Genomic DNA, 12,289 nt, shown 5'->3' on the forward strand with positions numbered 1-12,289 from the left:
TAATATCTAGTTATTTTTTTTAATGTAATTGCACCTCGTTAACATCCAACTTCCCCCAAACCTCTATTATAGACACAGTCTTTGTGTCTATGATATTGTGGGAAATTAAGGGATGGGCAGAGAATCTAAGTATACTTTTCTGTGCCTACTGCTACTGGCATAAGCAACGTATCCAGTGAGTTCTCAGAGGTCATCAGCAGCAAAATAAGCAGGGTTCCTTGGTGGAGCTACTCCAGAAGAATGTTAAATTTCGGTTAATCTGCAGAAATCCTGGGGCAGGCACTATACTTCTCACACCAATGGTTAGTGGGATGATGCTAAAATATTACTGAAAAGACATTTTCAGAAATCTACAGAAGTTAGAGACACCCAGGTGACTGATTTCTGGGGTACAGAAAAAAGACTTTGGGGTGGAAACTAGGGAGAATGGACTAGTTATCTTCAACTAGGACAGCTGGAGTGGGAGCAGAAAGGAGGTAAGAGATACAGGACATTTAGGAAAGCAAAGGAAGCAGAATTAGGCACATAATTGCCCATTGTCTTTCTTTTTTTTTTTTTCATTTATTAAATAAAGCTATTCAAAATCTAATATGCAGAGCTTCTGTTTTCCCTGGTGGCTCAGAGGTTAAAGCATCTGCCTGGACTGCGGGAGACCCATGTTTGATCCCTGGGTCGGGAAGATCCCCTGGAGAAGGAAATGGCAACCCACTCCAGTACTCTTGCCTAGAGAATCCCTTGGAGGGAGGAACCTGGTAGGCTATAGTCCATGGGGTCACAAAGAGTCGGACACGACTGAACGACTTCACTTTCTGTTTTTACATGATAGAGTGATTAAAGATTTTGGTGTAGTGTATCTTTTTTTTTTTTTTGGATTTTCCCTATTATCATTTGTGTCTTTTCTTCCCTGGAAATGTATAGGGATTTAGGTGATTTAGCTGATTGTCTTTGTGGGAGTCAGTATTGTGGTTAAGTACACAGACTGAGCCAGCTGGCTGAGTTGAATCCCGGCACTACAGCTCAGCTCACCACTTCTTGGCTTGGTGACCTTGGCTGCTGGCTTAACACTTTCTAAGTACTTCCTCTTTAAAACTGGGGTTAATAACAGTGCCTGTCTCATAAAGTTGCTATGAGGATCAAAAGAGTTAATATATGAAATAAAGTATTTAGGACAGGGCCTGGCACATAGTAAGCAAGATCTAAGTGTTAGCCATTGTATTTACTATTAGCTACAGTACTCAGACAATATATTCCTTGCAGGCAATCCTTATAATATGTGTTATTAGGGATACAGCATACTCTATTTTGATCTTTAAAGGTAATGATATATATGCATAAGGTTTAAAAAAAAAAACAAACCTGTCCAATATGGTAGCCACTAGCTAGTTGTGACCATTTAAACAAACTAAAATTAATAAAATTAAAAATTCAGTTCCTCTGTTACACTAGCTACATAACAAGCACACAATCGCCACATGTGGCTGTTTATGAAATTGGATAGTGCGATACAGAACATTTCTGTCATTGCAAAATGTGCTGTTAGAGCTGGTAGATAGTGAAACCTCCCTCCCATTTCCACAATCCCTCCACCCAGGGGCCATCCCTGTTACAGACTTCTTGCACAACTTTCCATGGCTCAGACACAACTTTTTTACACAAATATAATTTGCATTGTCCTGTGACTTTTTTGTTTTAAAATACATTAACTGTATTGATTTTGAACGGATATATAATTGACAGCATTTCTTAGTTGTAGGTGTACACTGTAATGCTTTAATATATTCATACTATATTGCAAAACAATTACCACGGTAAGTTTAGTATGTCAGCTCCCTACATTTAATCATAGATTTAGAGCATCTGATATTTAGCTTAGGAAGCAACTGTGACAACTTGAAAATACAATTCAAATATAAGGAATACACATTTTAATATATTGGAGCAGGTGTAAGAATGGTCTACTTCAATTTTCTTTCTTGTGTGGCACATGCTACCTACAGAGTTAAGCGAGTTGAACTGATCATCTTCCATCAGCATGCCCTGTAATCCTGCAGCTCGCATCCCCTAACGGCAGAGATCTCTCGCGCTGTGGGAAAACCTCGTGTAAATACTGGAGGATCACTGTAAAGACGTCTTCTAACTGGTCGGGAGGACCGCCCCCGGCCCCTTCTTGGTTGCTGAGACCCCGACCCGAAGGTCGGCTCGCGAGGCGCCCCCTCTAGCCGCAGGAACTTGGATCCCGCCATCCGCCCGCCCGCGGAGAGCGGCGCCCCCTGTCGTCCGGTCGAGGAGGCGGCGCCCGCTCCTGGGAGGCCGGGAACATGGCGGGGCAGCCCGCGACCCCGGCCACACCGCCGCCCAACCGGGACGGAGCAGCGCCCAACGTGGTGGCGCGGATCTCGCAGTGGGCCGACGACCACCTGCGCCTCATCCGGGTACTGCAGGCCGGGCGGTGGTGGGCGCGGGCCGCGCAGCGCCAGGCTGAAGGAGACGCGTCCTGGGGGAGGCCCGGGCAGCGGCGGAGGGCCGCCGGGTAGAGGCGGCGTGTGCGGGGCGGCGGGGGCGCGCGGCCTGGCGGGGCTGCCGCGACCCCATCACTGCCTTGACCGTGCTGGGCGCCGGGATGCCTCCGAGGGGAAGCTGCAGCCCAGCGCTGGGCGCCAGCGGGGCCATTGGAGCAGTTGGGGAGGGGCGGGCAGTTTGAAAAAGGCGGGGCGTCGCAGGCGACCAGGGGAGAGAAGATTGTGACTAAGCCCTGGTGGTGATTTCTTTCTTTGTAACAAAGAATCAAGGGGGCTGCCTGCTTCGTGGATGATGTGGAAATTGCTGAAATGGAGGAGTTGGGATCAATGATTTGTTGGGGAAATCTACAGAGCTTTTTGCAAGGTGAAATTGAAGATGCCTATTAGACTTCTAATGGAGATGTGTGAACTTGAAGGTGGTCATTAGACTTCCCAACGTAGCTTAGGTGTTCTAGGCAACTGGATACAGGAGTCATGTCCTGAAGGGAGATCAGAACGGGAATCTGGGAGTGGGCTGCATAATACCTTAAGTATTTAAAGTGTAAATAAACCTTATAGTATTTTAGTATTATTATAGAAAACTTCTAGTATTCAAAGCTTGGATGACTTCGAGCGAGTCAGAAAAGCTGAAAAAGCTCTAGGACTGAGACCTGAGGGCGTCTCTAACATTTAGAATTTGGAGAGTGAAAAGGAGATCAGCAAAGACTCGGAGGGAACAGACAGAGGGGAAGAGGAATATCAGGAAAACCAAGTGTGCTAGAAGCCAAACGAAGAGAATGTTTTCAGATGGGAGAATTCTGCTGAGAAGTTGAGTAGGCTCATTATGTTTGCAAATACTTGGCAGCCAAAGTGCCAGGACCATGTCTATTTTCACTCACCAGGACTGCAGCTCAATGCTGAGACCGCAGCTCACTCACCTGCAGCTCAGTCCTGAGAACAGTGCCTGCCACTTAGGTTAAACATAAATATGTTTAACATTAATGAATTGTATACATATATGTGTGTATATGTGTACACAGAAACACGGATGTTAATTGACAAGGCCTTGGTTCTTCCAATTAAGCAGGAAGAGATGCACTGGTTAATTTCAAATAAAAAAATAACCTCATCAGGATTGGGAGAGCAAACAGTATTTAAATTAGTGTATGGATGTTTTATTCCAAATAATACAATCACAGAATGTACTCTTGTATATATATATACTATACATATAATCATCTCTTATATGCTTAGTTGTGTTTATTGAAGGAAAGCACGTTAGATTACCACTGTTGGTGAGGGAGTTGCAGGATCCTTGTTAAACTTTAGATCGATTTCAGTTTAAATGAAATACATTGCTATGATTTTCCTGACTGTTTGCCTCATCTGTTTCCCAAGTGCTGTGTTTTATGGTATCGGTAATAAAGTTTTCTAGTAAATACTTTAATTCCACCTGCAGACTTAGGGTTATGGAGTTCCTATGGGCCTTGCACAAACAGTATTAATATTAGACTGATTCATTCAAGGGACTCATGGTTAAAGCAATACAATCAATAGAAAACAGTACAGTATTATGTATATAATTACTGTGTGTACTAGATTGGGAGAAAAAGGGGAAGATTAATGGGTGGTGGGCAGTTGGTTTTTTTGGAAGAAGTGGGCCTTAGTTGAAGGATAAGCCTTATTTGAGAAGTTAGGTATAAGGGATGACTTTTTTTCCTGCCTTCTATTTAGTACTTCCAGTATTGTGAATAATAATTAGAATTAATCATAAAATCTCTTTCTAAAGAACATCAGCACTGTAATGGCCATGGCCGGAGTAATGTTACTTCTAAGAAGTGTTCGACTGGTAAGTTAAAAAATTAAGACATTATGATAAGCACTAGACAGTTAATTTCTCTCACTTCAGATGATTTTTATCTTAACATGGGTATCATTTTGTTATTCATATTAGAAGCTTTTAAATAACATTTTAGAACAGTGAACGTACTTTAAGATGTTGGTTTAAAAATAACACATCCACAGGGTTTTATGGAAAGAATTGCACAACCTGTTGTTCCATAATGACTTTTCTTCATGCTTGAAATAAATAATCACTAAATTTGCATTTTAGATGCTGAAGAATATCTCAAAAATGTTTTTTGTAGCGGTTTTAGGTTTAAATTGAGTTATGTCCCTTTGAACTAAATAATTTATGCTTATTTAGTGTGTTTTTTTGCCCTTTCAAAAAGTATTTTAATAACAGACATTTTGGAAATGTATTTGATAATTCAGGATTTACAAGTACTTTTAATATACCTGATTGTTGTCATAGGATGTCATTTCAGTGTCATGTTATGAACTGGAATAGACATATTGCTTCTGTATATATTTATTTCCTATACTTATCTCTATATTGTTTTGTATTATCATTGACTACACCTTGTTACCATACTACATTTTTTCCAACTGTTGCCTTTACACCCAGACTCCGATTTCAGAACTTTTGTCTTTTTTCCCTCTTTTTTTTTAACACCTTGAACTCACTTTTTTAAAGCTGAGATGTAATTGTCCTATAGCGCTGCCTAGGTTTAAGGTGTCCAGTATAATGATTTGACTTACATACCTCAGGAAATGATTACCACAGTAAGTTCAGTGAACCTCCATCATCTCATATAGATACAAAATTAAATAAACAGAAAACAATTTTTTTCCTTGTGATAAGAACTCTTAGGATTTACTTTCATGTATAACAACTTTCATGTATAACATACAGTATTATTAATTATATTACTCATGTTGTACATTACACCCCTAGTATTTATTTATCTTATGACTGGAAGTTTGTATCTTTCAAGTTCTCCCTCCCTCCATCTCCTACCTCTCATAACTGCAAATCTGATATGATTTTTTATGAGTTTGTTTTTGAAGTAAAATTGACCTACAACACTGTTACTTCCTGTTACACAACATAGTGATTTGATATTTCTATACTTTTCAAAATGATCACAAGTCTGTCACTCTACAGAGATTCTGCATAATTACTGACTGTATTCTCCATGCTGTACGCTTCCTACCTGTGACTCACTTATTTTATAACTAGTCCCATAAAGACTTTGTAGTGTACTTGCTAAGAGCAGGATACTTTTCCTCCATAATCACATTAATATTTTTGCATCTAATAAATTTAACATTTTTGTAGTAATTTCTAAAATCCAGTTAACATTCATGTTTATCTCTTGAAAATATCCTTTGTAGCTGTTTTTTCTCCCAGTCTTAAGTTTCAGTCAAGGATCATGCACTGTATTTGGTTGTCATGTCTCTTTGGTCTCCTTCAGTCTAGACTTTTACGCCCACTTTAATTTTTGTCTCTCATGACACTGTGATTTTGAAGAGGCCGAGTTAGTCTTAGAGAATCTCCCGCAGTCTGGATTTGTGTTTCCGCCATAGATTTAGTGTGAACAAGAAGGTGATGGAGTATGCTGCTTCCTGTTATGCTGCATCAGGAGACTCACAGTGTCTGTCTGTCTGGAACACTATCACATCTAACATAATTAATAACCAATTAGCATCATCTAATATCCAGACAATATTAAGAATTCTTTGATTGTTTCAATGGTGTCTTTTTTTAAAAAAGTAGGTGATCTGTTCAAAGCAGGATTCTAATGGTCCATATATTGTATTTGTTATATCTGTCTCATTTATTTTATAACAGTCTATACTCCCACTCATTTTTTTTCCCCATAAGCCATTTATTTTTTAGAATAACCAAGTCATTTATCCCATTATTAATGTTCCACATTCTGGATTTGTCTGCTATAATGTTTTTCTTGTTTGGAAAAAAATTTTTTTAATGTTTAGACCAACTTTACTATCTTAGAAAGTTGGTTACTAGTTTATCCTTCTGCCTGTTACGAGGCTCTCACCCAGCCATGCTTATGAATTAAGCTTGTTTCTATAGTACTGTTAATGTGAAAGACACAGGTATAAAATGTTGAGTAACTCCAAGGTGTTAGGTATTTAAATAAATTCCTAATGTTGGCCTTTTTGGAGGGAAACAATTTCTCCTATGAGATTGAAAAATGAGGGCAAGAAACTTGTTGATTAGTAGTCTAACTTAAATGGCCTCAGTTTTGTCTAGGTTCTCACAGGAGTTGCTGCTGTTGCTGTTTAGTTGCTAAATTGTGTCCAACTCTTTGTGACCCCATGGACTATAGCCTGCAAGGCTCCTGTGTCTGGCATTTCCCAGGCAAGAATACTGGAGTGGGTTGCCATTTCCTTCTCCATCTCCCAGAGTACCTGTATGAATAGATAGTACATTTATAGAATGAGATAGTAACTTAACCAGTAAGATAGTAAGTTTAACCAGATTTGTGTAGTGCCAGGCACAGCTGTATGCTCACTGCTTCTTGATAAATTGTGTCACATTTTAAGGATGTAAGCTTTTCTAAAAGTGAGGAGTCTGTTTAATGTTCTCTATATAGTAGTCTCAAATAGTAAAACAATGACTAAAGGTTTCTAAAAATGTGCTTATAAACACCTCTGTTAAGTCTTTTAAAAATATTATTATAAAATTAAGAACCAAATTAAAAATGTTCAGTGGTTATGTCTTCTTTGAAATGTTTAGAGAATATAACATGCTTAATTTTAAAATGAAAATAGTAATAAAATATTATACTTTTCTCCTTGTAAATCAACAGACATCAAAATTCACACGTTCTTCAGACATTCCAGTAGAATTTATAAGAAAGAATGTTAAACTACGAGGCCGACTACACCGAATAACTGAGAATGGTTTAGAGATTGAACATATTCCCATTGCTTTACCTGCTATATCTTCATGGAGAAGTAAGTAAGGCACAAAAATAATAGCACTAAATAACTATTTTAAAGTTCCTGTATTAGAAGTTATTTTAAAATAGCAAAAAAAAGTCATTTTAATTTTTAATAACTCTCCATTGTCTATGAGAGAAAGTCCAAACTCTTAACTTACACAAATGAACTATTTATTATTTTATTTAATTAATTAATTTATTTTAATTGGAGGCTAATTACTTTAAAATATTGTGGTGGTTTTTGCCATATATTCACATGAATCAGCTATGGGTGTACATGTGTTCCCCATCCTGAACCTCCCTCATACCTCCCTCCCCATCCCATCCCTCAAGGTCATCTCAGTGCACCAGCCCTGAGCACCCTGTCTCATGCATCGGACCTGGACTGGTGATCTGTTTCACATATGATAATATATTTGTTTCAATTCTGTTCTCTCAAATCATCCCACTCTTGCCTACTCCCACAGATTCCAAAAGTCTGTTCTGTACATCTGTGACTCTTTTACTATCTCACATATAGGGTCATTGTTACCATCTTTCTAAATTCAATACAGTATTGAATTGGTATATTGGTGTTTTTCTTTCTGACTTACTTCGCTCTGTATAATAGGCTCCAGTTTCATCTACCTCATTAGAACTGATTCAAATGCATTCTTTTTAGTATCTGAGTAATATTACATGAAATTAAAAGACACTTGCTCCTTGGAAGGAAAGTTATGACCAACCTAGATAGCATATTAAAGAGCAGAGACATCGCTTTGCCAGCAAAGGTCCATCTAGTCAAGGTTATAGTTTTTCCAGTAGTCATGGATGTGAGAGTTGGACTATAAAGAAAGCTGAGCACCAAAGAATTGATGCTTTTGAACTATGGTGTTGGAGAAGACTCTTGAGAGTCCCTTGGACTGCAAGGAGATCCAACCAGTCCATCCTAAAGGAGGTCAGTCCTGGGTGTTCATTGGAGGGACTGATGTTGAAGCTGAAACTCCAATACTTTGGCTACCTGATGTGGAGAGCTGACTTATTTGAAAAGACTCTGATGCTGGGAAAGATTGAGGGCAGGAGGAGAAGGGGATGACAGAGGATGAGATGGTTGGATGGCATCACTGACACAATGGACATGGGTTTGGGTGGATTCCGGGAGTTGGTGATGGACAGGGAGGCCTGGCATGCTGCAGTTCATGGGGTCGCAAAGAGTTGGCCACGACTGAGCAACTGAACTGAACTGAACTGAATATTCCATTGTGTATATGTACCACAGCTTTCTTATCCATTCGTCTGCTGATGGACATCTAGGTTGCATCCATGTCCTGGCTATTGTGAACAGTGCTGCAATGAACATTGGGGTACACATGTTTCTTTCAATTCTGATTTCCTCGGTGTGTATGCCCAGCAGTGGGATTGCTGGGTCATATGACAGTTCTATTTCCGGTTTTTTTAAGGAATCTCCACACTGTTCTCCATAGTGGCTGTACTAATTTTCATTCCTACCAACAGTGTAAGAGGGTTCCTTTTTCATCACACCCTCTCCAGCAGTTATTGTTTGTAGACTTTTTGATAGCAGCCATCCTGACTAGTGTGAGATGGTACCTCATTGTGGTTTTGAATTGCATTTCTCTGATAATGAGTGATGTTGAGCATCTTTTCATGTGTTTGTTAGCCCTCTGTATGTCTTCTTTGGAGAACTGTCTGTTTAGTTCTTTGGCTCATTTTTTGATAAAGTCAGGTATTTTTCTGGAATTGAGCTGCAGGAGTTGCTTGTATATTTTTGAGGTTAATTCTTTGTCAGTTGCTTCATTTGCTATTATTTTCTCCCATTCTGAAGGCTATCTTTTCACCTTGCTTATGGTTTCCTTCATTGTGCAAAAGCTTTTAAGTTTAATTAGGTCCCATTTGTTTATTTTTGCTTTTATTTCCATTGCTCTGGGAGGAGGGAGGATCCTGCTATGATTTATGTCACAGAGTGTTTTGCCTATGTTTTCCTCTAGGAGTTTTATAGTTTCTGGTCTTATATTTAGATCTTTAATCCATTTTGAGTTTATTTTTGTGTATGGTGTTAGAAAGTGTTCTAGTTTCATTCTTTTACTAGTGGTTGACCAGTTTTCCCAGCACCACTTGTTAAAGAGATTGTCTTTTCTCTACTGTATATTCTTGCCTTCTTTGTCAAAGATAAGGTGTCCATAGGTGCATGGATTTATCTCTGGGCTTTCTATTTTGTTCCATTGATCTATGTTTCTGTCTTTGTGCCAGTGCCATACTGTCTTGATGACTGTAGCTTTGTAGTATAGCCTGAAGTCAAGCAGGTTGAATCCTCCAGTTCCATTCTTCTTTCTCAAGATTGCTTTGGCTATTTGAGGTTTTTTGTATTTCCATACAAATTGTGAAATTATTTGTTCTAGTTCTCTGAAAAACACTTTTGGTAGCTTGATAGGGATTGCACTGAATCTATAGATTGCTGGGTAGTATACTCATTTTCAGTATATTGATTCTTCTGATCCATGAACATGGTATATTTCTCCATCTATATGTGTCATCTTTGATTTCTTTCATCAGTGTTTTATACTTTTCTATATATAGGTCTTTTGTTTCTTTAGGTATATTTATTCCTAAGTATTTTATTCTTTTCATTGCAATGGTGAATGGAATTGTTTCCTTAATTTCTCATTCTGTTTTCTCATTGTTACTGTATAAGAATGCAAGGGATATCTGTGTGTTAATTTTATATCCTGCAACTTTACTATATTCATTGATTAGCTCTAGTAATTTTCTGGTAGAGTCTTTAGGGTTTTCTATGTAGAGGATCATGTCATCTGCAAACAGTGGGAGTTTTACTTCTTTTCTAATTTGGACTCCTTTTATTTCTTTTTCTTCTCTGATTGCTGGGGCTAAAACTTCCAAAACTATGTTGAATAGTAATGGTGAGAGTGGGCATCCTTGTCTTGTTCCTGATTTTAGGGGAAATGCTTTCAATTTGTCGCCATTGAGGATAATGTTTTCTGTGGGTTTATTATATATGGCTTTTATTATATTGAAGTATGTTCCTTCTATTCCTGCTTTCTGGAGGGTTTTTATTATAAATGGATGTTGAATTTTGTTAAAGGCTTTCTCTGCATCTATTGAGATAATCATATGGTTTTTATCTTTCAATTTGTTAATGTGGTGTATCACATTGATTTGCAAATATTGAAGAATCCTTGTATCCCTGGGATAAAGCCCACTTGGTTATGATGTATGATCTTTTTAATATGTTGTTGGATTCTGTTTGCTAGAATTTTGCTAAGGACTTTTGCATCTATGTTCATCAGTGATATTGGCCTGTAGTTTTTTTTTTTTGTGGCATCTTTGTCTAGTTTTGGTATTAGGGTGATGGTGGCCTTATAGAATGAGTTTGGAAGTTTACTTTCCTCTGCAATTTTCTGGAAGAGTTTGAGTAGGATAGGTGTCAGCTCTTCTCTCAATTTTCGGTAGAATTCAGCTGTGAAGCCATCTGGTCCCAGGCTTTTGTTTGTTGGAAGATTTCTGATTACAGTTTCGATTTCTGTGCTTGTGATGGGTCTGTTACGATTTTCTATTTCTTCCTGGTTCAGTTTTGGAAAGTTATACTTTTCTAAGAATTTGTCCATTTCTTCCAAGTTGTCCATTTTATTGGCATATAGTTGCTGATAGTAGTCTCTTATCATCCTTTGTATTTCTGTGTTGTCTGTTGTGATTTCTCCATTTTCATGTCTAATTTTGTTGATTTGATTCTTCTCCCTTTTTTTCTTGATGAGTCTGGCTAATGGTTTGTCTATTTTATTTATCTTCTCAAAGAACAACCTTTTAGCTTTGTTGATTTTGGCTATGGTCTCCTTTGTTTCTTTTGCATTTATTTCTCCCCTAATTTTTATGATTTCTTTCCTTCTCCTAACCCTGGGGTGCTTCATTTCTTCTTTTTCTAGTTGTTTTAGGTGTAGAGTTAGGTTATTTATTTGATTTTTCTCCTGTTTCTTGAGGTAGGCTTGTATTGCTATGAACCTTCACCTTAGCACTGATTTTACTGAATCCCATAGGTTTTGGGTTGTTGTGTTTGCATTTTGATTCATTTCTATGCATATTTTGATTTGTTTTTTGATTTCTTCTGTGATTTGTTGGTTATTCAGAAGTATGTTGTTTAGCCTCCATATGTTTGTATTTTTAATAGTTTTTTTCCTGTAGTTGACATCTAATCTTACCGCATTGTGATCAGAAAAGATGCTTGAGATGATTTCAATTTTTTTGAATTTACCAAGGCTAGATTTATGGCCCAGGATGTGATCTATCCTGGAGAATGTTCCATGTGCACTTGAGAAAAAGGTAAAATTCATTGTTTTAGGGTGAATTGTCCTATAGATATCAATTAGGTCTAACTGGTCCATTATATCATTTAAAGTTTGTGTTTCCTTGCTAATTTTCTGTTTAGTTGATCTATCTGTAGGTGTGAGTGAGGTATTAAAGTCTCCCACTATTATTGTGTTACTGGTAATTTCCCCTTTCATACTTGTTAGCATTTGCCTTACATTCTGTGGTGCTCCTATGTTGGGTGCATATATATTTATAATTGTTATATCTTCTTCTTGGATTGATCCTTTGATCATTATGTAGTGTCCTTCTTTGTTTCTTTTCACAGCCTTTATTTCAAAGTCTATTTTATCTGATATGAGTATTGCTACTCCTACTTTCTTTTGGTTTCCATTTGCGTGAAATATCTTTTTCCAGCCCTTCACTTTCAGTCTGTATGTGTCCCTTGTTTTCAGGTGGGTCTCTTGTAGACAACATATATAGGGGTCTTGTTTTTGTCTCCATTCAGCCAGTCTTTGTCTTTTGGTTGGGGCATTCAACTCATTAACACTTAAGGTAATTATTGATAAGTATGATCCTGTTGCCATTTATTTTGTTGTTTTGGGTTCGAGATTATAAACCTTTTCTCTTGTTTCCTGTCTAGAGAAGATCCTTTAGCATTTG

General features: G+C 38.0%; 1 protein-coding gene across 3 annotated transcripts in view; it reads left to right on the forward strand.

Moving 5' to 3' along the window:
* Positions 1-2,294: 2,294 nt before the first annotated feature.
* The window catches only part of C1H3orf33 (chromosome 1 C3orf33 homolog), a 37,207-nt gene continuing 27,212 nt past the window's right edge, over positions 2,295-12,289 (forward strand). For 2 of the 3 annotated variants that reach the window (XM_070792791.1, XM_070792781.1), the window contains exons 1-3: positions 2,295-2,432; positions 4,288-4,347; positions 7,178-7,325. In XM_070792791.1, the coding sequence (XP_070648892.1) occupies positions 2,319-2,432; positions 4,288-4,347; positions 7,178-7,325 (322 nt within the window). In that variant the 5' untranslated portion in view covers positions 2,295-2,318. Of the gene's footprint in view, positions 2,433-2,719; positions 2,884-4,287; positions 4,348-7,177; positions 7,326-12,289 lie in introns of those variants that run through there. The other variant, XM_070792785.1, reaches the window with a different exon arrangement.

This window comes from Bos indicus, chromosome 1 (genome assembly GCF_029378745.1).
Source record: "Bos indicus isolate NIAB-ARS_2022 breed Sahiwal x Tharparkar chromosome 1, NIAB-ARS_B.indTharparkar_mat_pri_1.0, whole genome shotgun sequence".
Lineage (NCBI taxonomy): Eukaryota > Metazoa > Chordata > Mammalia > Artiodactyla > Bovidae > Bos > Bos indicus.